This window comes from Phalacrocorax carbo, chromosome 4 (assembly GCF_963921805.1).
Source record: "Phalacrocorax carbo chromosome 4, bPhaCar2.1, whole genome shotgun sequence".
NCBI lineage: Eukaryota > Metazoa > Chordata > Aves > Suliformes > Phalacrocoracidae > Phalacrocorax > Phalacrocorax carbo.
The window spans coordinates 35,393,356-35,420,311 of record NC_087516.1 but is presented as its reverse complement, the minus strand read 5'-3'; the positions used below and the strand labels follow the sequence as shown (position 1 = coordinate 35,420,311).

Below are 26,956 nucleotides of genomic sequence, written 5' to 3'. Positions count from 1 at the left end.
ATTGGACTTGAAATACTTGGTAATAGCTCCTGGTACTGCTACACAGGGAGCATTTGTTTAACATGATCTTGCTTCGCTTACCAAATGCAAAGCTGTTGTGGAATTGAAACTTCCTATTATTTCCATAAATGACTACTCTGATGCACCCTTGTCTAATGCTGTGAAGTATAACTCGAGTGTTGCATGTTGCCTAGCAGCACCGTTCTTGTGAGGGGTGGGGGGGGGAAAGGATATTCTGATACTTTCAACATAAGGTTGTCTTGGAGTCTGTTTGCAGAGTACTGAGACATTGTTCCTTTTGACCATGATGTTCTACACTAGCCTTCAGTTCACAGTACCGTGAATAAAAGTGTACTGAAGTGTTGATACTCCTGTCCTTTGCCCTCCTCAATTTTAAAAATGTTTCAGACCTTTCTGTTGTAAATGAGTAACTCAAGAAAATGTATTTGTAGGGTAGGCTTTCATCTTTACTTGGCGTCCTTATTAACTGAGAAATGATGCAAGTCTGTGCCGTGTCTTTCTCTGGTTGACTTCTGAGGTTCATTCTTACTGAGAAGCAGATAGAAGAAATCTTGAGTAGAACTGCCACTAACCTTAACCTTCATAGCTCAAGATGAACCTTAAGCAATGGTCCTTACCATAAAGTACATGACACCCTTTACTCACAGTTCTGCAACATTCTTATTTAATAGCTTGAAAAGGAAATGCTACCAGTGGGCCCAATGTACAAAAATCTCTTCATTATCAGGGTGACTATACCAGCCTACAACCAGAACATTGTTTTAAAACCTATTTATTTATTTTAGTCTTTTTACATACATCATGAGATGCTTACCTGCACATGGGCAAGTTAACACTGAGGCACGTCTGTGCCTGGCTTGTCACTCTGTCCTGTAATCCATCCATTTCCATTATACAGCTGTGAGGCGGGGAGTTTTTCCATTTTGTGCACAGATCGCACTCCAGATGATAGAAATCCAGTACCCTGTTCCCCTTGGTGGGTGGAAGGCCTAGGCTTAGCTCTCATGTCTGAGAGAATCTATTAGTATACCTTTCCAGGGTACAGAATTCTATGAGAGAGTAGGAAAGAAACAGAGGTAGAGCTGAAAGAATTTGAGGCTGTATTAAAAAATTCATTGATGTGCCAGGAAATCTGTTCAGAACTTAAAAGGTGTCTCTCATGCCAAAGGCAGAAGAGAGTTATCTTATTCTTCTAGCTTACCATCAGGGCAAATTTATGCTAGAGAACTTTGTTAGAGGCTCTGTTCTTCTGCAGAAAAGCAGCTGGATAATATACAGGCAAACTGTATCCTGTTTTGACTTCAAGGTAAACATCTTGTGTGAATTTATGCAAGAAACTGCAACTGAAATATAATTGTGTATTTATCACAAACTCAGAAATTGGCACAGAAATTTCAGCATGCAAGTGTACAATTAAGGGACAATTATTCATGAAAATAGCTATTTGGGTGATTAAGAAAGGAAGAAACTGCTTTGAAGAGCTTGGGGTTTTTTTTTCTGTATATATTTTTGGGGACTTCAGAAAAAATACTCAGTAATTTACATAGCTGATATTACATGTTTAAAGAAAAATGCAAACTACCGAGAAGGCTACTGAAGTTTGATACCCATCAATCTTTATTCATACTGGCCCGATTACTTTTGAAAACACCATTAAGTAGACACACACTGCCATCTAGTGAGCATCTCTAACACAGCTGCAGCTTGATTTCTGAGGAGAGGAAAATGTGTTGCTTGGAGCAAGTAACTTAATACAGTACAAAACATACACAGACTTAAAAATGCTGCACCGAATGCTTTGTCAATCGTATATTATATAATAGAGATACACAGAGCAAAGCTAAAGTATTTTATTAATAATTTATTGTCAGTAAGAAAGACTGGCTAATGGTAATTTTTCAGTAAAAACCTTTACAAGACCATTGGATCACAAATATACAGACACTATAAAAACTGTGTCATGGTGGTTTTGGTTCTAAACTGGTATGTAGAGGGTCCCCAACACACTTTCCAAGAGGGAAAAAATGTTACAGTTCTAAAATACAGCAACCCATTTAAGACATTTCCATGTAGCTGACCCAGAAAAGTATCAGACCTAACCTATGTACACGTGGAATTGTGTGAATATGGTTTTCTTTTCTTAATAATGAAATGTCAAACCTTAATTTTGGGGGAAATACATACAGTGATGCCCTGATTATAATAAGCTTTTAATGGCACACTAACACCACTAGTTTCAGTGGAAAACAAATTCACAAAATATCTACAAAATCTAGTTAAAACTATTAAAATCAAAACTGTACATAAAATTTACAAAAAGTAGGAGAAAATTAATTGCATTAGAACTATATAAATATATATATCATGCTAACATGGAGAAGTGGTATGTGATTTTTTAACATAGACAATGTAAGTACAAAAAGGATGTTCAGAAATGGCACAGCCAATGGAAATCTAGGAACTGTCCAATTACAGTATGTCGGGAAATGGAAATAGGCCGATTTAGTGAAATGAACTGCATGATCCAATGCCACCATGCCAGTTTAGCTCACTGAAACAAAAGCTCCACTGTGGCTGGGAAAAAGAAAGGAAGAAAAAAAATCTCTTGAAAGTTGTTCTAGAATTGATAAAGTCTATTAGAGTCCAGGCACTTTTGTTGAGCGTGTCAGACTTCTGTATGGTGCTGGGAATCAAGTGGAGGAATTTTCACATCTTCAAAATGACCATCGTCTCCACTCTCATAGTCACTCATCATGACTTCAGACTCCATTTCACAGCATGCTGACACATCAGAGCATGAAGCTGTGGAGGCATACACAGACATGGACATGTTGTCTACAGCGGGTGCTTCAAAGTCTCTATTGTACCCTAATGTGTATGGAGCATAAGGTTCTCTGTAACTGCCGTTGACACCACTGGTTGCGGTCTGAGGTTCTGACATGTCTGCGGGATAGTGATGGGGAAGGTACTGATTTATGTTAAATCTCTGCCTGCTTCTTGTAGAAGAACCCAAGCTACCTACAGCTGGCATGTCTCTGGGTGGCTGTATTGACTCAAACTGGTCGCTGTATTCAGGTGGTAACGGTGGAAGCTCATCAGGTGCAGGGAAGTCATCAGGTGGAGGTGGAAAATCACTTTCTATGTCATAACCGCCAGGGTAATAGTCTGTATCAATGGCGTTTGGATCCGTGTAGAGGGGAGCTGACTCCTCAACCACTTCATAATTTGGATACTCTTGGATACCTGGCAACTGAACACTTGGCATCCAGTCTGACGTATCCCAGTGATAACCTGAAAAGTTAATTTAAAAAAAAAAAAAGTAGTATTAGTATCTTGTCTTCAAGTCAGTCTGAACTGAGAAATCAACACATGTATTAAGACAATGCAATCGCTGTGATTAGGACACTATTTGTTATTAGAGAGCAGTTTGCCCCGGTTCCACAAAAGACATTCAACACGACACAACTTTACATTATGCCATGCATTAGATACTGCGTCATTCACACTCCAACTTTTACATTTCTCAGACATCTCACCTAGCATGGGAAGAGCTGTAGGTCACCTACGGAATGTGCTGTCACAATACATAATGGTATAGAATTGTTCACCGGATAGCAAAGAACCAACAGCCTCCCTGGTGCAGCTAAATTCTTAATCAATTGTTGTTGAGTAATTACAGTTAGGGTCATAATAGCTGCCTGTTTTTCTTCAGAATGTATTTAGCATCCATAAACCATGCTTTTCTTATATAAAAGAAGTATTTTCTAATTGGTGAAGCATCCAGATGATTTAAAGTGACTTTACACCCCTTAACTGAATTGTAAAGATAATTTCACACAATGCTGTTAGCTCCACAGTAACGGCCACACACCTCTGATAAAAACCTTTGACTATTAGTAAAGACATTCCACATTCAAATACAAGAACAAAACAGGAAAAATCAAGCTTAATCATGCATAATGACTGAACTTGATCCTCTCTTGCAAACTCCCCTTGAGTAATTTATATTCTCCTGCTGGAAACTAGATGTAAGCCTAATCTCATTAAAAAATAATTGTTTTTCTCATCTGAACACCAAACCGAAAATAATACAAAATTGTAATATGGTGCAAATCTAGTAATCACTGCAGACAAATGCACAGCAAGCAACTGATAGTAAGTAAGTCCATGTTAAAACCAATTATTAACAGAAATATTTTGGTGAACATCAATGAACTGCATGCAGAAGTCACCTCTTGAATTGCTGAGGTCAGGAACAGCAAAAGATTCTTTAGGTGGCGGAATGAGAAGAAAAAGGAGAAAACATCTGTAGTTAGGAATCAAACAGTAGAACCAACGTGAAGACAAACAATGACTGTCACTACGATGTTCATGCTGCTTTTGCCCAGTTTACTTAGCAGTACTAAAGTTGGCATTGTTTTTTTTTTTTCTCCTGGGCTGCTCCTTTGCTAAGCCCTGAACTGCAGAATACCTACGGAGTTAATGTACAGCCCACCTGGGACACAGCTGTGTAGGGGCAAAATCTGCAGCCTGTAGTTTGCGCTAATCCTCCTATCAGCAGATTTAGGACTTCTGTTAAAAAGGGGTAACAGAACTTGGTCTGTTTTTTTTCTTTTCTTGTATCCCCCCTTGTTTTTCGATTCAGGGCTGTATCTATTAGGACTTACACTTTCAAGTATCTCATGCAAAGATGGGAACCCTCCCTTCAGTATCCAGCTTGCATACACTGTGCACTAGGGGACCTGGCTCCCTTTGTACAGCAATCCCAACAACTTACGCTCTGCAGAGAACTGTCCTGTGTTATCTGAAAATTTTTACACCTTCCTCTCTTCAGGAATCTATATTCCCTATTCAGGTCTGTAAGGATGGGCGATGCCTATCCTAATAGCAGAAGTTTCTCCTAACAACTGATACTTTTATCTGTTCTTGGAAGACTGGAGGGACAGAGGCTGACTCTTGGGGTGGGGGTGTGTGTGTGGTGTCTCCTTTTATTTTTAAGCTTGCCTAGCCCAGAAGAGAAAAATACTGTCCACACTAAAAGAGATACCAGTCTGAGATCCGAGACTCTTAAAACACCTCTGGCCTCAGTCTCCAGGAAAAGGTTCCAACCACTAGTGTACTTAGAAGATGACATTCATTTTTCTAGGGAACCTGGGTACAAAACTAGAGCCAATAAGCAGGCTGTGCCCTTATTATTTACAGCAGTTTTACCAAGGAGTGAGGAGATCTCGGTCCTGCCCTCTGCTTCTGAGGCAAAGCCCATTTAACATAAAATACAGAAACACAAACTAGAACCTGATGTGCCTGCCTTTCTAGGTGACAGTCTGCTAGACTGGAAGTATATTTGCTCTCGCACTCAGCATTGTTGATTCGCGTGGAGCTACAACCCTCCCTGAGGAGCAGTGCAGGGAACGCAGGCCCACAACTGTCCTCGGATGAGACTAGCTACAGTTTGTGCTTCCAGGATACCTGTTGGACAGAACCACTTGGGGAGACTAAAGGAAAAGGCCATCTGTCCCAGAACTTGACCTTGCTGAAGGCTCGAGCAAGGCCCTCTGCTGCCCAGACTGGCACCCTCCTGAGGGTGCTCAAAAGCAGAACTCTTTACCTAAGGTGCTTTGAAAGAAGGAATGCTTATTAAGAGTAGAAACTTCCAAATGTTAAGAAGCAGCTGAGTAGGACATCTGTAATCTCTCTATGAGTATTCTGCAATGCATAAAATATTTGTATTTATCTTACAGTGATACTACACCACCAAGCAACACTGTCAACTTTGACTTGAGAACTACACCCATCATTTTTAGTTTCTACCAATTAAAGACTCGGAAAATCTGAATAAGTAATTTAATAATCTCCCCTGACAGATTTCGCCTCTTCTAGTCTTACAATTCTCCCTTTCGTAAGCACTGAGCATTACAATTTTTATGTGCTGAGGACTATGGCCTATAGGAACACATTAATGTCTCACGTTAATGAACCCACATATAATTAGAAGTCTTTACATTTGCCTACTTTTTTTGTGTGTCTGCATACATTAGACAGGGTGTACTTCAAATAACAAACCAAAGAGAATCTTTAGCTACTGTAAACATTTTTATGTTTACATAAAATGGCTTCAGGCTTAATAAAAAAGTAGGGTTTCCTAGTCTGTATTAAGAAATAGGAAACATACACTGTGGATGTTAATTCAGAAGTAAGCTCTGCAGACTCATGGTCATGGAGTGAATTACTTGTGTATTACTGGAATTTTAAGGATTTTTAAAGTCAATTAAAACAATAGTTAGCATTTGTACAGACTGGCACCTTTAATACTACTATTATTTTGTAAAGAGTTTGTGTTGTCCAGAGTGGTCAGTTCTTAAACGTTAGCAGAAAAGAAATTAAATTCCATTGAAAATGTCTGCTTTACCTCTTCCTAACTTCCAAATACATACTACACACAGGCACAAATATGAGTGTGTACATATATGCACCCAAACATACCTTTTAGGTACTGACGTAAGGCTGGGTATTAACTAACTACTTAAACTGGTAGGTATGTGTATGCCTCTATACCTCCGCTGCATACTAGAAATCAGTTTTTTCTGCTAAAGACACAGTCTGATCCAAAGACCAGGGAAGTGAGTACTGGTATCAGACTACTCCCATTCCGCTCAGCTGGACAAGGTGCCAACAGATGTGGGTGGGAGAAGAAAAGGAAGCGGGGGCTGCTGCTTTTTCATCTACAGTAGCACATGTAATTGCCTTTGATGCTGTCTCGATTCTGCTGCGACCTTTAGTGTGAATATTTTCAGAGGAGAGTAACCACCAAGATCTTTTTATGCCAATACTTTTTTCCCCCCAAGAAATCACACTTTGAAACCTGACCACAGGGTAGCTACAGCATACATGTTAAAATATGAACAGATACACAAAATATATTCTTTGCTAAAACTTATCAGAAAGCGCAATTAAATAATATTTTTTAACTCCCATCTGCTAAGGCTACGTTACTAGAAGACAAACGTGCATTATTCTGCCAAAGCAGTAAATAAATATGAAAACATGTATATACCTTCTTTTTCCACCGAGTCAACAACAGCATTGACAAGGTGTATTACAGTCACTACGGAAGCTTGTAAAAGGTATAAAAGGAGCAAATTAAAACAAACCTATAGTTAGTATCACTTTAAACAGCATACAGATATAAAGCAAAACATTTTAAAATTGCAGTTCATTACTATTTTATAGAGCAAGATCATTGGTGTACATATACATTTACTCTCTATCTAGAAAGCAGTTGCATATAATACACAAAATACATCTCTAAAACTGAATTTTGTTCTTGATAAACACGGAAAATAACTGCTCTTGAAGCAAATTTTGCACAAGCACAAAGTTGCTTTAGTTGTGGTAGAATTTCTGAAGTGTTGCCTAAACACCATTTGCTACCTAGACGAAGTGTTATGCAATAAACTAGGCTCTTCTAAAGGCTTGTGTTGGGTGAGCTAAGGAATATTGCATTAGGCTTCCCCTTTAGACTGCCAACTACATTTTTCCCCCCCCTTGATGCAAGACTAGGGGAAGAAATTTTCACTGAAATGAACTAAAATGCTGGGATATGAAAAATATCTACTGAAAACTTCTGTTGCTGACATACCTAAGTTGTGTATGAACAGTGGTATCACAGTAGGAATACCAAATTCAGGCTGTGACATTCTTATTTAGAAACAACCAAAATGAATGTATTTTTTATGTCTTTGCTTTCCCAAGATACTTTTGGAAGGGAGAAGGATGTACTCCTGTAGGGTAGGATGAAGTAAGCACATGCGATTTGTTTGCATGGCTCAGCGATTACACTTCAAAATAATAAATTCAGAATCTACCAAAAAGGAAGGAAGGAACAATATCTATGATGCTACAGCTACTTCTCTTAAAATGATATATTAATGAGTAATCAATACAGGACAAGAAATGTGAGTAAGAATATATGAAATACTTGGGATGGAGAGGAGGGAAGAACAACATGAACTGCACAACACTTAACACCAAAGGGAAAAAAGTTGAGAGTTGATATTGGGTCTACTGATAGAATGATGAGCACTGTAAGCATACCATTTTACTTTCACCAATCATGAACATAGATGTTTCTTTTCGTGCTGTTAAGAACAAATCACTCTACTTCGTTGAGAAGCAGAATGTTCTTTATTCCTAAGCTAAAGGAATTTCAAGTTCTTTTTACCATACACAGACAAAAGCAGAAATTGAAATAGAGAATCAAAACACCTTAACTTAGTGAATTAAGTTATGAGACAACTGTGGCTTTGTCCAGTCAGTCTGAAATGCTTCTGAATACACAGATGCATTCATATTAACTGTAAAAGCATCTGTCATCACAATGGAGAAGTAAAAGACTTCAAATTAATTATCATAAAACCCAGAAGTATCTATGCTGATTATATTTTAATGGACTGGAGTTGTGATCAAAATATTTATATTGATATTTTTATACTGGCTTTTTCAATGTATTAAAATTTTTTATGGATTCATTTTAATCATGGTGAAAGCCAAATATACTGTTCTACTATAACAAAATTCCTTTTTGTGCAGCTTCCTTCATTACTAAAGTAATCAAACTTACAAGCAGTCCCTTAAACTCTGCTCTCACTCAGAACTGATCTGATCCATATGGGAGCTGAGGTCGCAGCAAGAAAAAGAGAAGGAAACAAATGAAACTGTAACACCAGAAAGCTTTTTACTGAGAGCTGAACGTCAAAGCGAGTTATATTTGTGCAGAGGCCATTTTTAAAATTCACTGTATCCTTGTATAGGGTGATAACTAATGATTACCTAGAAGAGTGTGTCAAATTTGAACATGCTTTTAACACCTTTTAAACACAAGGCTCTGAACACCTTATGCTGCATTTTCACCATTAATATTCTAACAGCAGAATGATTATACATAACTTTAAGGTAAAGTAATCAACACGAGGTGTAAGACAGGCAAAATACTTCTACAAAATTAATATATCTGGGTATTAACATAAGTAAATTCAGATATATATTAAATAAGCTATTATTTAATATATATTCAATAAATGTAAGTTCTACTGATACTAAGAGATATAGATGCAAAGACAGACCAAACAAATGTAAGGGGCAGTACAGAATGATTGTATTTTACGTACCATTGTCATCACATGATTCAGACTGGAAGGAGCTGAGAGACTGCACCTCAGACATGCTTTCTCTAGCACTATAAGGATGGGAGTTCTTTTCATCCAGCGGCTTTTTTGAAAGGCAGGGGTCAAGATCTACTACTTTAGCTGAAAGAAAAAGGTTTCAAGTGAGATGATTAATAGACTCTCAATCTAGAGTCCGTAAAATTTAAGGCCGAGATCTACACACTTTTACAAAACTTAACAGAGCGGGAATCCTGATCAGACTCAAAACCCAGTAAAGTCATAATTCCTTTTGTACCCTAACAGGTATAGACAGAGACTTCGCACTCATACTAAAATTATACCAGCAAATACCTTTAACAGAAAAGTAATAAAATAAGAACATTTCTTACTGTCATAGTCAAAATCCCAGCTGGGTTTCTGTATTGAATCGCTGTCTGAAGGAGAGTTGGAGGGAGGTGGAGGTGGCAGATTTGGTGCTACACTGCAAACAGCTACAGCTTTCCGGTGACCATGTACTGAATCTGGGTTAAAAGTACTAAACTCTGGGTGCTCGGGGATAGCAGACCCCTCAAAAGAATTCCTGTCAAGGTTGTTCCTGGAGTCGCTTGGAATGCTTGGGGTGTACGAAATGGGACGAACAGGAACCTGTGGTGGGATGTCAGAATAGATGTTCTTATTCAATTTTGCATCAAAATAAGGTCTTTGCAGGAAAGCTGTTGTAGCTCCCAGTTGCTTGTCTTCAGGTTCTGGCTGGTGTTTCTTCTTTCTGCTAATCGCTTTGCGGCAAACCACAAAAATCACAACTAACAAGAATATTCCTGCGATGAAAACAATAATCCCAATCACTTCAGCTAAGCTAATGTTCCAAGATGTTGAAACGTATTTGTTAAGAACAATGTCCGTGCAGTGTTTTCCTCCAAATCCACGGCTACAGTTGCAGTGATATGAACCATAAGTATTCTCACAAAGGGCACCATTAAGACACGGGTTTTCCACGCATTCATCGACATCAGTCAGGCACCTACCAGAAAGAGAGCAGAGAAACAATGGTTAGTTTACATTAGCAGCCTTTGCTGTAGTCTCCTTGTTCTCAACGATTCTAGATATATTTAATATAGAGTACTGTACAGTACCAGGCAATTTGCTATTTTATCAACAGCCCCAATTTCAACCAGTTTGAACTGTTAAGTAATACTGTTAAAAATTCAATGTATGTGGAACACTACCTACCTTTCTCCACGAAAGCCTGCTTCACACTCGCAAACAGGGCCATCCAAACTGTCAATACACTTGCCACTGTTTTTACAAGGATTGTCTTTACAATATGGACCCAGCTGGCACCTGCAAGGGCAAAAAGAAAAAAAAGCGGGGGGGGGGGGGGGAGAGCATGAATGAACCATCACCTTACTGCAAGTGAGTATATAGTGCGGGATTCAGGGCTGTAACATAGGGGCTGGTATTAACTTCAACTAACTCCAGTGGTTTCAAAGTCTGAGATTTAAGTAGGAAACAGAGAAAAAATGAAACAGAAAAAGTGTTACGTTTACAGCCTGTTCGCTAAGGGGCCCATTGGTACAATAAACCATACAAACATACCTTTGGCCTGTGTATTGTCCTCGGCACTGGCAGATAAAATCATCACTGACCGGGATGCAAGTACCACCATAAAGGCAGGGGTTGGAAGCACATGGGTTGACACTTACATCGCAGTGAGTTCCCATAAACAAAGGTGCGCACTTGCAGTAGTAACCTGAAATCAAATACGGTCTTTTTGAAAGATACACATGGCTTTACTGGATTTCAGATAAAAACCTCCCTGCCCACCTACCTGTTCGAAGGGAGGAAGAATGGGAAAAAACAGAAATATTTTTACCAGAAGATGAAGAAAAGTCTAACAGTAAGGTTTTTCTTCAATATGACTGAAGGATAACTTCCATTTCTCTCACAAAACTATAAAGTAAGCAGTTAAGAGGATGGACCTCGGGTGTTGACACTGAATCCCTGCTTTGTCTGATGGACTTTGTCTACTTCGTACCCCAAGGAACTGAGTCTAGAGCACAGGCAGACACAGCCTTCCCACCTGCTCAACAACCAGCCTTCTACAGCTCTCTGGGAAAGCAAGCACTATTCACAAAGGTGTTTTGTCCTTCAAGGCAGGGAAGTGGAAAAGCAATTTTGAAACTAACAGCAAGAGAATATATAGCGCAGCTTACCTCCATTTGACAGTGCATTGCAGATGCCTCCATTCTGACATGGGCTGCTTGAACAACCTTCTGTGGTAGCCAGTAAGCATCCAGGAGTCACATCGACAGATTCTTCCATGTGTGCATAATTTCGTGGCTTACTGTTTAGGGGCAGCTCTTGTCCATTAAGTACGACAGAATCCATACAGCCTCTGAAACCATTGCTAACCTGAGGACTTCTACCATGTCTTGTACCTTGCTGCCGAATATGACCACCAAAAAACACATGATTATCGAGGTTTAGTGTCCTAAGTGTACCAGGAGCGGTACCTGACGCAGTATGCACCCTATCCAGAACAAGTCGTGCGTAATTTCCGTCCACTTCAAGAGATACTGAATGCCACTGCCCATCGTTAATCTGAATGCTCTGAACGGAGACAATCCCAGGTCCGCTGCCACAATCAAATTTATATTGCAGCCTCCCATGGTGAATCTACAGAGGAAAGCCACATCATCAACAAATGGTCTGTACACTTAAAGAGTATAAAATATTGATGCCTATAAGAAGTTTATGTTTGCTGGAGAGATAGGATGATGGTGGTGTTCATGAAAGACAGTTTAGTAACATTGTATTCCAAACAGTTGCAGTGATTGTGATTCATTCTATATGGTTCTTTTAATTAAAATGTATACTGTGTACATTTTTTTTCCTCTAGTAAAGAAGTCACAGGTCATCACCAAAAGATTACAACACTTCAAGAACTTTCATCTTGTGCTTGCAGAAAAAGTGACTTTTTCTGTATGGACATAGTAAGTAATGAATTACCTTGAAGGCAATTCTCAATTATAACAACTCTACAGAGATCTTATGATTCAATCTTTTAATGTGGCACAAAAAGTAGTACGGAGATGGTAAGAAGAAAAGAGGAGGAGATATGCACTAGGAGATTTTAATGTACCTCTAAGATACTGTAGTCTGTTCCTCGAGCATACATAACAACTGCATGAGCAGAGTAAGTCCTAAGTCTCATCGTCAGCTTCATTTCCTCTTTGTTCTCATTTTCCATAAGACGGTATTTCACATAGCTGCTCCCAGTAAATGTCACAGCAGAGCCAGCTGATGCTTAGAAATACGGAAAAGCATAAAATGTGTTAACACAGGGCTGGACTCAAATATTTGGAAAGTAATATGGTTTTATGCAGAGATTTTTAGAGTTAATTTCTTACCAGGACACTGTCCAGCTTTGCTCTCTTGGCAAATACAGGTGTATTTTCCTTCCTTTGGATCTCCTAAGCATTCGGTACCTTCAGGGCATGGGTTTCCCTCACACACACTATTCACCAGGGGACATTTCCCTTCTGTAAAACAAAATACATTATTTATCTTCTGTTGGTGGTAATGGTATTTTCTGAAAGGGACACTGAAGTACAGTAGTTGAAAGCAATCCAAATGATATTCCTAACTATCAAAGAAGTGAAGTAACGCTTACAGGACGTGACTGGCACAAATGCAGGCTTGACGAATTGTGTATACAGTGGCTGATGTTCGTAGTTATCTTGATTATGCGAACAATTCAGTTGGTAAAATTTGGAAACCGGTGTTGAGGTTTAAGGTTTACCATTACTACCATACACCATAAAAAACCAGCATGTTCACCCAGTAATGTTAAGTCATTATTTTAAAAAGCAATGTTTTCCTCAGAGCTAAAGACAAATTAATCTTGTGTTATACATCTGTACACTTATATGTATCTTAATGAATATTAATTTCCCAGTTCACCCTCTCATTTCCAGCCAAGTCTGGAAGCTGTGTGGGCTATTCCTCTCAGCAGAAACCGGGAAGTATTCGGGTACTTTGCAAGAACTTACCTTTGTGCATACAAGACTGAAAATGGCTGGCAATTTAGAAAAGGCAACAAAAAAAGGAACAGCTTCCATAAAATGGAAAATGAAGGTGTAACTATTTAAAAAAGACAACCCTCCCATAAGCTTATATAAACTCTTAAAATGAGGTAATGAGACAAGAAAGAATTACTCCTTACTCTGAACAAAATTAGGCAAATGTTGCAGTGAGGGTTACAGGACATTCTTAATCTTCTCCTGTCATATTATTACAGACATACAGATACATTAGATATATCCTAAAATACTAATTTTCCCCTGTGGATTATGGCTGCTCAAACCCAGAACAATATTTTCAAGGATGCTCTTCCCTTATTGCTTTGCTTACCTTTACAAAGACAAACTGCTGTTCTGTGATGACGGGGCGTGACAAAACTCAGCCTGGCTGTGCTGTGGGTAGACATTATGTTCTCATCCACTGTTACTTTTTCTTCACAAAATTTCAAAGGACAGTCCAGGCCGGCACAAAGCTTATGGAAAACATCAATTATCCGGACACCTAAAATCTCCTCTAGGTCAGGCACAGAAGAGTTTATCTTGTGGAGCAAAGTTCTCATTGGGTGCTGAATGCTACCAGACTTTTCAATATTCAGGAGGACATCAAGATTTGAAGGAGGATCAGAAGGCTGCAAACTAACAATCTGGATGTCATTCCTCCTCACGCCCAAGATGTTTCTTAAAGCTCTCTGGAAATTGCGCCAGTAATCACCGATGAATTCTTCAGGGGCAAGGTTTGCAAAGCGTATTGCAATGCTGTGATTTAGTATATCTTGTGTGATTTGTCTGATATGTACAGCAATATCAGCTGCAGTTGTAAATTTTCCATCTGTAACAGTGACATTTAGGAGGTACTGTCCTACGTCTAACCTTTTATGTGCTATTAGTTTGCCACCAGTACTGGAAACAGAGAACAAGGATTCCATTTTGGGGTCCAGACTGTATGTCAAAGTGTCATAAACATCCTGATCAGTTGCATGAATTTTTCCAATGACACCACCTGAATATTCTTCCCCAAAGGCTGTGATAAAGATTTCTAGAGGCAGAATTGCTGGAGGATAAATGCTTTCCTCAATAATTCTAATATCAATGTAAGTCAAAGATGACAACGGTGGTTTTCCATTATCTGCCACCTAAAGAAGATGACGACAGAGTTAGATTTTGCTTTTTCTCAAATTCTACTGTAGATATTTGTACTGTACACGGTAGCGTTATATTTTTCTACCAAAAAAAAGTTCCTACAGGAAAATGCTTTATGAAGTTTTCATAACACAGGCCCTGACATAAAATTTAATATTGAAAATTTAAAAAGCTTATATAAGCAGGCACACCCCAACATGTTTTCACTTCTTCCAAGATAAAAAGGCTACAGTGCTCTTAACAGCTGGAAATGCCAGGAAGCTACTAACACTTCTAGCAAATACAGAGGAAATGCACAGCGGCTGATTTCAGGCAGCAGATGGTGCTTGAAGCTTTTTTATTTCAAGCATGGAAACATTACAAACTAGAAATGAGTCATGCACTAGAAATTTACAACATGCTTCAGCACAGTTATTAGGAGGTGGTCCTGAAGACAATCTAAATGCAATATGCCAAACAGTACTTAAAAAGGAAAACAATACATGTAGAAAGTTACAATTAATTATGTTGTCTTTCATGATTTGTGATCATGGAGAGGAAAAAGAACCACCTGTAGTGCTATTTGCTTCAGATAATTAAAGTAATTATCCTCAACAAAATCAGCCTAATTCAATTTTAAAGCCTTTTTAAACATCACGTCCTCTGTTCTCCACCCTTTTTTGACAAAAGCATACACTGTCATTGTATGAAGAAGGGACAAAAAAAAAAAAAAAGTAGAAAAGTGAGAAAAGATCATTCCCTCGGGTTCACTTCCTTTCTTTCTGTTACTCAGTTCATGTTTCCCATCTACCTTTTTCCCAGAGGTCATTCCCAGTTACTGAAAGTGAGACTAGAGAAATGGGCAAAGAAGAATTGGAGAGATGTGAAGGGACAGAGGGGATACACAGGGCTCAGAAGGTAGAAGATATCCTGAAGTGTTCAAAAGATTTTACAGTAATTTTACAATGACTACAGGTAGTTGGTATGCTCTGAAGATCTACACAGCAAAGCTGCTTTTGATTTTTCATACAAATTTAAGCAAAAGAGGAAAAACTCCAGGCACAAGATTCTCTGTGGATGTGCACAGAATCATAGCATTTTTAAAAGGTAATGCATGTCTCATAGAACTACACGTCTTCCTCCGTTAACTCCAAAAGACAAGCATGGCTAGAAACTTGCCCTCTAGTTACCCAACCATAAATAACGAGAGAGAGAGAGCTCAAGTTGGCAAAGTTTTGTTTTGCCTAGATTTCTGCCTGGGAACAAGACAAGGCAGGCAGTTTAGCTACAGGAGAAATACCCAAGGGAAACAAGAAAGGGCTTAAAACAAACCGGCAAGCAAAATTATAACAAATGGACAGCAAGTAGGAAAGAGGAGCCCCAGGAGAAATGATTTTTCAATAGTGCAGATATTTAAAAATCTGCTGCGGTTTTAAACTAAAGACTTCGGAGTGTGGCACAAAGGACTGTGTGACTCATAGCTGAAGATTTCACACACTGATGCTGTGAGACATTTGTTAATGGATCGTCTATTTCCTTTGGAGAGAGGGAAAGCAAATGTGAGTGGCTGTTGGGGGGAAAAAAAATCCTTATTTCTATTAAACCCACAAAAGTAAAGTAAAAGAAAGGCTCATGTTAAGTAAAGTTTTTTGGTGGTAGTGGGTGTGGGGGGTGTGTGAAGGAGGGTTTTTTTGTGAAGTTTACGGTCTTTTGTTTTTGGTTTGGTTTTTTTCCCAGTGAAAGCATGCCTGTAACATAAGACCACCTCTGCCCCAGCGATCCATTCAGCTAGCAACTCAGGTGAAAGCTGCCGATACTGAAAAGCACACCAGTGAAGGTCAGTTAAAAACCGAAAATGAGTATCAAGAGATCATACACAGACATTAACTTGTGAGCTGCAGGATGAAAGTGCAGAAATTAAAGACAGTGTAAACTTGAGAAGATGCCTTCCTACAGCCTTTGAGAAATCTTTCGTTTAAATGAACAGGGGAAGAATATTTTTCCACAAAAGTCATGTATCTAATTTTGCATGTATCACTGGAACTGAAGTCCTGTGATATGGAAATGCTAGTTTTAATCTTAGATGTTTTCATACTCACGTACAGTGACTCACTAAGGAGAAGATAATAGCAAATTATAGCACTGTTTCTATTTTTAAAAAGCTATCATAGTATAAAGATGAGAAATAGCAATTAAAAGACAGTGACATATTTCCAGAATCCAGGCAGGGAACTTGTAAATCAAAGGACTAGGCAGGTGCAAAATACTGAGATTGGGTAGTACAGCACACAAAAAAATGCACATTAATATAGTCTGCTTTAATGATTTACAATCTCTGAGAAGGCTTTGTTCTAAATGGATAAATTTGTTTGAAGACACTTGTTTAGCTACTGGATGCCATTAAAATAGCCCTTGTTCATTCCCTAGGAAAAAGGCACTTCTCAAGCGCTGTGCTAAAGAGAAGATAGCTGAATTACTGACAGGCTGTTTACAAGCTTTCTACAGCCTAGAAAGTGGCTTGGAAATGAAAGAATTGCATGATTCCAGCCACAGGAAGGTGTTAGATAGGTGCCTCATTCTTAAAAGGCAGGGATGCTAGGAAAGGTGAAAGGTGCAGATAAATCATGAAATGTGACAAAGACAGTTTAAGAGTCTACACAGAACAGACAATTGCCTGTGTGTTCATTCACAGGAGTATGTTTTAGAAGCAGAATGAATAAAAATTAGTTACTGCTTAATGTAATATAAAAGATGAATCTTGTATCACACTGATTGCACATACAGGAAAAATATTGCTGGTTCTTCTTCCCTAAACAGAAGGGTGACTGTGGAGAATTGGTACAGAACTTGGAAAGTGCATTAGGTAAGTGTGACAAAGCCCAGATCTGCTGTTTTGCAGCCTAGCAAGGCCAGAGCCATCGCTTAAGTACCTCAAAGGCTAATCTGTCTTACCACTAATTAGCAGATCACTATTGAGAAAAAAATGGCTAACAGAGGAATGATATACCTCCCTGCCCCTTTTTTATTCGCGATTCTTAAACTCTAAACTAAACTACATTTAAATGGAACCTTTATCTATGCTGGTCCTTATACTGACAGCTCCTGATAACTTGGTTTAGTGACTCAACCAGCGAAAAACAGTACCTGCGGGAATGCTTTTTCTTTCCTCAAAGAAAGGAGATAGACTTTGTGTAAATATGCCATGGTTATTATGGCAACGTTCAGTGTACATTGATGAAGACAGAACTGCTCAAACTCTGCAACTGCATGTTTGCTCAGAAATGGTCTGGAATATTACGTATGAGAATAATTTGGAGATTGAAAGAAACACCTCATGTAAAAATAAAGGTAAGAATTTTTCTTAACACACGAATCTAGAAATGAAGTTTAAGAATTAAGGCCAGCTATTTTTAGCCTACCAATTTTAAGTCTCCTGTTCACAGCTACTTAATTTATAGCTGAATTAAAAAGAACTGGATAAGATTAAAAAAACTGGTTTGAACTTTTCTCACATTAGGTTACAAAAAAGTATTTTAGAGAACTTAGTTATGCTAATGTAACCTGGATTTTTGGACAATGGCAAATGCAGGCATATACTACAGCGTTTCAGGGTAATTTTTGAGTTTTATGACATGTTTTCCACTGGAAGCTTCTGAGATCTCAGAGTACTGCACTGCAAGTTTCAATGCTACGACTAAGGTCCACTGACCTGGTTTTCCAAACTTTGAAAAAGATATTTTTAATTGTCATTGCAAAAAGAATGTGACACTATAGAAAAACATTTCAGCACTGCCATGATGTGCAACTTGCAATATCCCTGTTTCTATCATATCAGTGTAGGCCAGCTCACAGCTGCCAGGATCAAAGCCATAGTGGCAAGAGGAAGTCTGCAGCCAATAGTAGGCGGCTCAAGGGACCTGTCCCCTGCTGGCGTTCCCAGCATCCCACATGAAAGGCAAAGGGCTTATCAAGACCACTCAACCAGTTAACATTTCACTTACACCTTACCCTTACCGTGAGTTTAATTCAGCTTACTGCCACAGATTTCCATATAAACCAACAGACATTGACTCGGAAGATGTTACTACAAGGGACATGCCTCAAATGACTACTTGGCACGTCAGGATCTTGTAATAGAAAGACAAGGGGTAGGCAGGAAAAAGCGGTGGATTGGGCACAAGTGGGAGAAGTTAACTAAATACTTACAATGCAAAACAGCTAGAGGTCGTGCATCCTACCTTAACATGAAGCAAATAGTGATCCCTCACTTTGCGATTCAGTGCAGCAGTCGTCGTCAGCACTCCCTGCTGGTTAATCTGAAAAGTGTTCTCTTCGTTTCCACTCAGGATGGTGAAGAGAAAAGGCGGGCCGTTGTGAGAGGAATCCTTGTCTGTCACCACTAGCTGCAGCACACTAAATCCAATAGGCTTATTTTCCTATAAATGCATAATGCAATCACATTGGTTTTGTTATAATTGAACGTAAAGCCTAATGTCGATTTCTTTTTTACAACACAAAAACCCGAAAATTACTGTCACTATAGAAGAAATCAGAATGACAATATTGTTTAAGGAAAAACACTACTGGCTGAGAATAACGATTAAAACAGTAAAAGGAGAAAGGCAGTACATTTTTAACTTTGTTTTTTTAAACTTTGTCTTGCATTTTTAGAAGTAGCTCAGCCTTGAATCTTTATGTTTTCCGCTTTTGGTCTGAATTAAGATTGCTGTCGATTAATTACCAAGTCATCAAAGATTTCAGATTTAGCTGAAACACCTGTTAAAAATAATCCAATGCCTTCGCTGGGAGCACTAGAGAAAACACACTCCTCTGTCTGACCCCTTGTGTCTCTAATTAGTGTTCTGACTACAGCCGCAGTCCAGTTAAAATATGAAATCCAAGTTTTAAAATTTGCATCATAAAATCCCTTGAAGTTTGCTTCATGTTGATACTTCAGGTTTCACACACACTTCACACACTTTGGTTTGTCATGTATTTGATACACACACACAACCTTATCTAACACTTGTAATGCTTCTCCCAGAATATTCACGCAATACTGCTCTGAACAGATTTTTTTATGTATGTACCCACATTTTAAATGCAAATAAAAAGTAGAAGCGTTACTGTGAAGTACAGCAATAACAAAATGCTATCCTTTGACAGTTGCAAAAAATCCTAATAAAAAGTATCCTCTTTGTCCTTGAGAGAATAAGTCAAGTTAATTATCAGATATTGCAGCTGAAGCTTTTGTTTCCCTTCAGCAAAACAGACACGGACCATCATTTTAAAATACCAATATTTACATTTGGACATCTAAAGTAATTTGATTTTCATAACAGCTAAGCACATTTTGAACCGTGTCCAAATATGCCCATCTCCAATACATCAGGAAATGCACACAAGCATTCTTGAGCAACTCCCCCAGCTTCTTCTCTGCTACCCTCATACTGGGATAGGCTGATACAAATGAACTATAAAACACGGGGTCTTCCTTTTTAATTGAGTAAGGGAAACGTTACAGACATCAGCTATATAGTCAACAGTTTTAGGGGATACATTAATTAACATTCACTTCAAGAAAGATTGTAATTGGGGAAAGCAAAATACCTTTGACAGCACACAAACATACAAATCAGTTGCTTTTAAAAAAAAAAGTAAGATCCAGGACATCTTACTTGCATACTCTGTGTATGTTGGGTAGCGATGAATCAATCACTTTGTCCTCTCTCAGAAACCTACTGTTACAAATCATGTACACTGTCTCAAACAGAAGTGGTATGTCAGGATGGCACAGTGCACCAGATAACGCTGCCTGATCGCCACTTACCTGTTGCACAAGGCCAGGCACCAGCAACAGCAAAAGGACGCTAGGGACTGAGCTCACTTGCCTTACTAGTATAAAGGTCTTAATGCAATTCCTTTGCTCCCTTCCATTTATTCTCTACTGGATTCAGGAAGACAAGAAGCACAGATGCTGCCTCTGCTATCTTTGCTTTAGCAGAAAGTTTTCTGAGTCAGGTAAGTACATGCCAGTCATTTGAGAATCTGGCCCACTACTACTAGCAATATGAAATGCTATAAACTGAAATGCAACATAAGTTTCTAAATAGACTGCACAATGTGAATTTTGTAACCCTTAACACTTATTCAGGTAAGCAGCCTCACTGACAACCTTAATTAATTTAAAACACAGAAAAACAGAATTAAAGCATTAGGTTTATCACATCTTGCAGAATTTTCAAGTCACAAATTAACACTCCGAAAGTATTGTTGATTTGACTGCTTTATTATCTGTATTTACCTGGATGATAACACTATAGTTTCCTTTTGAGAATACTGGAGGATTGTCGTTTACATCAGAAACATCAATATTAACTGTAGTTGTGTTAAGTCTAGGTGGGTTTCCGTTATCTGAAGCTTGAACTGTCAAGGTATATCCCGAAATCTAAGAAATAATAATGATAATAAAAAAAAGTCAAACGTTCACTAAGGAGCAAAGTGACACACTCAGTTTTCCTTTTAAGGAATGAATATCTTAGTGCCACCCCCCAGCAGAACTTGCTTTCATATATTTAATTCTTTCTCTTCTCCCCACAGAAAGCCCCACTACCCCAGAAAGCGTGGACACAAATAGATGCTTTCGCTTTGTTACAGCTGCATTAATTTTGGAACACTTGAAATGGTGATCTACAAATATAATCCAAAAAATGCTGGTCATCAATTACGTACAGCTAAATTAATCCTAACTGCTCAAAAAGCATCAAAAACTTACCTTTTCTCTGTCTAGAAGTTTAGTCACTTTTATTTCACCCCTGGTAGGGTCAATTGTAAAAGGATTTCCCTGATTGCCATCAATAATTGCATAGTGAATGCGGTTGTTTGAAGGTCCATCAGCATCATCTGCCATAACCTAAGGGACATTACAGTCTCACTTAAAACAGGTCAAAATAGACTCTTATCATCTTTCAGGTAAACTCATCCTGAAGATGAGAACTGCTGTTTTGGTCTAACACATTTCACAGTTCTCAGGAGAAATGTCATCTGAATAGAATGTACCAACATCACTTAATTTCCTGAATTTCTTCCGAAAATTAAGTCACCTTCTCATGAGGAGAACACAAACGTTTCACAAAATATCATCTACTTTCCCATAGCATCTGAAGTCCCTGGTTCTGAAGCTTCTTCAAAATAAATTTTCAGTTCACTTGGTGGCAAACTTATCTATTCATTTATGTCCACCTTCAAATCAATATTTATTCCTTCTGGACTTAAAGTATGATTGACAGAATATTTCAAAGAAAAAAACCCCAACAATACGTACTGTAATGACTGATTGTTCAAGCATAGCATCTTCGCTGATTACTGCAGTGTAAGTGTCTTGGCTAAACACTGGAGTATTGTCATTGATATCTGTTACATTAATATTCACGGTTACAACATCACTTAATGAAGGTGTGCCTCCATCTGTGGCTTCCACTGTCAAGTAGTATTCATGAGAACTTTCATAATCCAAGCTCTCAATGATAAAAATGGCTCCTAGGGAACAAAAAAAAACACCACAAACCAACAACAAAACAACCAACCCTCACACAATCTCTGCTATTACTGTATTATTATGTATTGCATAATAATAATAATAATAAATAACAACTACTTTTTATTTCAGTCTGACAAATGCTCAGCTTCTTCAGGGCTTGATTTGTCACTGTAAAGCTGAAGCTACAGAGTGAAACGATCAGGCTTTTCACAAAAAAGTAAAAAGGTGAGAAGTTCCTGCCATTACCACAAAAGACTCACACTTTAAAACCACCTGGCTCATATTTTGTAACAAAAAGATGAAGAAAAATAAAAAATATGGTTTAAAAATGTCCTTTTCTTAATTTTCAATTAAAATTAACCAAAATTATGAAATTACCTTTAACTTGACTCTCCCTGCAACCACCATTAAGGTCAGGCATGGAGCATGCAGAGGTAGTAACAACAGTGTCCGACCATGAATTTTGATTAATAGAAATATCTGAGTTAAAGTGTGTGTTTTTAACTGACTAGTTAAGATAGTGCAGTCCCTAACATACATGCTGATTTGCTGCTGGAACAGTGTTTTCCTGGAATCTTTTTCCTCCTTTCAAATATGTGAAGAAGATAAAATGACAAAGTACTTCTGTACCATAGTACCAGCATGCACACTGGAAAAAGCAGCTGGAAGCATTATAATTTCAATTACGTGGGTATAGTTAACTACTATTAACTTCTGGGCAGAAATCTTATTTTAAAAAAACTCCAAACTTTACCAGAAATTAACTCTAGAAAAAGAACCATATAAGGAAACAAAAGTAGAATCGACATGTATATTGATTTTTAACAAAGAGGATTGTTAATAGGGAAAAATTCTCCACAGAACCTAAATGCTTCCTGAGACTAAATATGACTAACATGCAAGCCTAAAATATCCACTGTCATGCTGGGTAAATGACTGACGGTACATTGCAACTCCTCTTTAATGCCATATCAAACTCCTCTAGATTTACAGTCTTTATGGACCAATTACTAGTTTTCCCAATTTATTTTCTGATCTTTCTTTTACCAAGTCTGGCCACTCATTCTGATTATACAGCTTCTGTGAAAAGACTGTTGTGCTTCTACCATTACAGAACTATGTCTTTTCACCCCCTCTACTCCTGGCGTGAGGAATATTCCAGCTAGCAAACCCTTACTCTTGCCAGCTAAATGAATCTAACCCAAATAACAATTAATAGCAGCAACAAATAAATTTACTATTCTACATTCTACTGCACTCCTCTAGTAAGTGTGCTGGCAAAATGGGTGAACAGACAGTAGCACTGGCTTTACAGCCAGGATGATGCACATCGATTACACATAACTGATTTGGTTGAGTTAATGTAGCACACAGTATGGCACTGTGCTTGACTAGCCTAAAGTATATTCACAGTTGTAATCTGTTACCTGTTGTTGAATCGATGCTGAATTTTCCATGTTCGTTCCCACTGACTATTGAGTATGTGATTTCAGCATTGGCTTCAATGTCCCTGCTTGCAGCATAGATCTGGAGAACTTCAGTTCCAACCAAAATGTCCTCTGATACACTTGCACTATACTCTCTGTGCTCAAACACAGGTGGATTATCATTTATATCCAAAACAGATACTATAAGATTACTTGTTGAAGACAGTCTTCTAGGTAAACCTTCATCTGTAGCCTTCAAAGTTAGAGTGTACACAGCTTGTAATTCCCGATCCAAAGGCTTCTCCAACCGAACGATTCCAGAGAATTCATCAATAGAGAACTGGCCCTCTGCAGAGCTCACCAGTGAATAATGGATTTTATGATTCATCCCTGCATTTTGAAAACAATCGCAGAGCATGAGGCAGCCACTAAAATACACTAACACAATAACAGATCTGACAGCTACAGAAATAAAACGTGCATGATAAACATGATCATTATTGTTAAAGCAAATTTCATTAAGAGTTAAAGGCTGCCTTGTGAAGGGCAGAATGGTTTCCAAAAAGATGAATCTGATTAAAAAAATTAAGCTAACACTTCATTGCACCGATTTTGTGCTACACAAAAAACATGAAGCATGGTTCTGCTTCAGTCACGGTACTAGCTAATATGAATCAATTACTAATATAAATCTAATTATAACTTTAGCACAACAGCATCTGCTTTGCATGCTTATAGATAAAATGAGAGGATATGGGAAAGCTACGCTGCATCAAATAACTAGACTTGACTCCGCTAAGTTTATTTAAGAACCATGTCCCAAAATTAAGGGGAACATAATTTCCGGCAATATTTTTGTATAAAACAAAAAGCCCACAGGTTTTTGGGCCAAGCATTTTGGTCCCCCTGAGCCTCAAACACTAGCGAAGCGTGAAAACATCTGTCTGTTACTTTCCAATTCAGCAACCTAGCTTTATCATAGCACAAAGCAGGTTGGTTGTTTTATAAGACTGATGCAACAATATTAATATTATTTGATTAATAAACTGATGATATACGGAAATCATACACCTTTAAAAAGACATTATCTTGTTATATTCCTTACAACAAAGCACAAGACAAACTCTTTGTAATGCCATTTTCAGTTCGTGTTCACTTAAATACTTGTAACTAAACAGTGAAGACAGAGAGGCAACAAAAATCTTAATAAGGTAGCATATACATAAAGCTGCAATTGACCGGGTTCTTTTTATGGTACGATCATTGATGGCTAGCCCGAGAGGCACACATTCAAAATACATGTAACACACATTTACATGAACAGACACAGCTTCATATTCCTTTTACTTACACCAGGAGTAAAAGGATTAACCTAACCCATCATAACTTTAATAGCTTCTCGCACTAAAAATATCCTATATTTTGTCTCTTTCCTCTCCTTTTTTGCAGGAGACACATATGGGATGTTTTCCAAGCTATTCACACGTGGAAGTCAGATGTTACACGGTTTAGTAGCCCTAAATATATCTTTCAGGATTCTAATCCTGAGAGGTATTGAACATCTGTCAGTTCCACTGAAAGACTTAAGACCTCTCAGGATAAGACTAAATATACATTACTGTAACTTTGAGACCATGACAACAGTAGTGGTCGAAAGAATGCATACCTGCATCTGCATCTGTGGCCTGCACTCTCGTCAGGAGGGTTTTAGGCTCTGTGTTTTCAAATACTGTAATGGAGTAAGGATCAGCTGTAAACTCTGGGGCATTATCATTCACATCTTCGAGAGTCAGAATAATATTAGCTTGGCAGAATCTTCCTCCTCCGTCTGTGGCTTTCACTAGAAGATAATAAACTGCTTGCTGCTCACGATCAAGTGGCATTAATGTTTTCAGTTCGCCTATAAACAGAATAACATACACAAGTTGATGCGAGTTGCAAGACTTAAGTATCCTTAACATGTTTTCCTCTAAAAACCTTTGTACTCAGAAAAACTAAACAACAATTTTCTTTTTGACGATAACTTCATCAGTGGCTAAGTCAACAGCTGTACTGCACTGATGAGCTCCACTTTGGGCAAAGCATGTCAGTGGCCTGCTTTTTCAGCTTTAAAAGATTAAATACTAAAACCCTCTGCCTTTTTTTCAAATGCCTCTGAAACAGAAATTACCTAAAGACAGACTACCTGACAGTGCAGAAAGAGAGAGAATGGGTACACATGCATGAATCCATGTGTTTCTGTGTAAAGAAAATAAAAATATTAAAACTCCAGCTTTAACAAAATGCAAGGTAAAACCCGCATATGGTTTTCCTGGGCCATTTAGTTGTGTTACTTCCACAGCTATTGAGCTGACTCTCCTCCTCTAACATTCAGTGAACAGACAGAGCTATTCACACTATCAAATATAACCTGCTGCCACAGACAAACCTCTAGAAGTCTAACACATACATTCCTTCCAGTGTGACAGAAAACAGTTACAGGCACAATGTGTAGCCATTATCTCTCTTTAACCAGTTCAAAAAAGTATTCTTAAATTGCTTATGAGTATTCTGGCCCCACCAATTCTGAGTTTAGGTAATGACATGCTAGTACAGCACACAGGTGATATTCAAGGTCAAACCCCCCCATGAAGTATGATCCTTCTCTTTTATTTTGCCACTGAAGTATTCTAATCTCCTCCATATTTCCACTATATCTTTACATTTATCTTATTTAAATTTTTGTACATTGTTTATGGCTCCCTTCCTACCGCTTGTCTACTGCGGCCTGCAGAACATAGGATTTTGACATTAGATTTGACCAATATTATAATCCAGAAGACACAAATGCCATGAAAACCAAAGTCAGGCAAGTTAAAAGTTAATCTTGTTTATATAATGCTGCCAATAAAACCTGAGGCACTTCTGTTGCTCCATCTAATCCCATTTAATATGCCAAACCAAATGATGGCAAAGAGAATCTGATTGAAGATATTTTCAGTTTATAAACCATTTCTGCTACTACTACAATGAATATAAAAAGAACAAAATTTATAGCATACTTTTACTCCAGTCATTTCAGCATGGAAGTTTCTGGCTTCAGGGCAATTACCCTACTTACTCTTTAGCTCCTCATATTAAAATACTTGCCTTTTCCCTGACTTCTATTCAATATACTATTAGTATTTGTGAAGTGGAAACTCACATTTTAAACAGTTATATAATAAACTAACCCTTAATGGAAAAAGCTTAAAGCACTGACATTTATGTATGTCTTAATAGTAAAACGTTTTATAAAATAAGGTGATGACTAGAATTTTGTATAGTGTAAGCGTACGAAGTGTTATTACCTGTGTCTGGAGTGAGTCTGAATTTTTCTGCTCCTGTGCCATGCAGTGTATAAGTAATTTCTGCATTGGAACGAATATCTGCGTCTGTAGCAGATACCTGCATTATCAGTTTGCCAGGAAGGGCATCCTCAGGAACAGAATCAGTGTATAAAGCCTGTAAGATTAAAAGTTACATTGAAAGAATAAACATATGAAATAAGTAGAGCTTGGAAAGGGGAGGGGAAGAAGAAATGACAGATGACGTAATATCCTGTTTGAATATTTGGTAACATAT

The 26,956-nt window shown here is 38.1% G+C and overlaps 1 protein-coding gene across 5 annotated transcripts in view; it reads right to left on the bottom strand.

Moving 5' to 3' along the window:
- Positions 1-1,855: 1,855 nt before the first annotated feature.
- Positions 1,856-26,956, bottom strand: part of FAT1 (FAT atypical cadherin 1) — a 112,692-nt gene continuing 87,591 nt past the window's right edge. For 3 of the 5 annotated variants that reach the window (XM_064449560.1, XM_064449557.1, XM_064449558.1), the window contains exons 12-29: positions 26,683-26,836; positions 25,020-25,253; positions 23,354-23,743; positions 21,711-21,925; positions 21,162-21,299; positions 20,691-20,834; positions 18,625-18,822; positions 13,599-14,400; positions 12,596-12,727; positions 12,328-12,491; positions 11,399-11,861; positions 10,782-10,935; positions 10,416-10,526; positions 9,575-10,206; positions 9,189-9,326; positions 7,076-7,135; positions 4,254-4,289; positions 1,856-3,312 (exon numbers count right to left, since the gene is read on the bottom strand). In XM_064449560.1, coding sequence (XP_064305630.1) covers positions 2,687-3,312; positions 4,254-4,289; positions 7,076-7,135; positions 9,189-9,326; positions 9,575-10,206; positions 10,416-10,526; positions 10,782-10,935; positions 11,399-11,861; positions 12,328-12,491; positions 12,596-12,727; positions 13,599-14,400; positions 18,625-18,822; positions 20,691-20,834; positions 21,162-21,299; positions 21,711-21,925; positions 23,354-23,743; positions 25,020-25,253; positions 26,683-26,836 — 4,791 coding nt within the window. In that variant the 3' untranslated portion in view covers positions 1,856-2,686. The remainder of the gene's footprint in view (positions 3,313-4,253; positions 4,290-7,075; positions 7,136-9,188; positions 9,327-9,574; positions 10,207-10,415; positions 10,527-10,781; positions 10,936-11,398; positions 11,862-12,327; positions 12,492-12,595; positions 12,728-13,598; positions 14,401-18,624; positions 18,823-20,690; positions 20,835-21,161; positions 21,300-21,710; positions 21,926-23,353; positions 23,744-25,019; positions 25,254-26,682; positions 26,837-26,956) is intronic. The other 2 variants (XM_064449559.1, XM_064449561.1) reach the window with 2 other exon arrangements.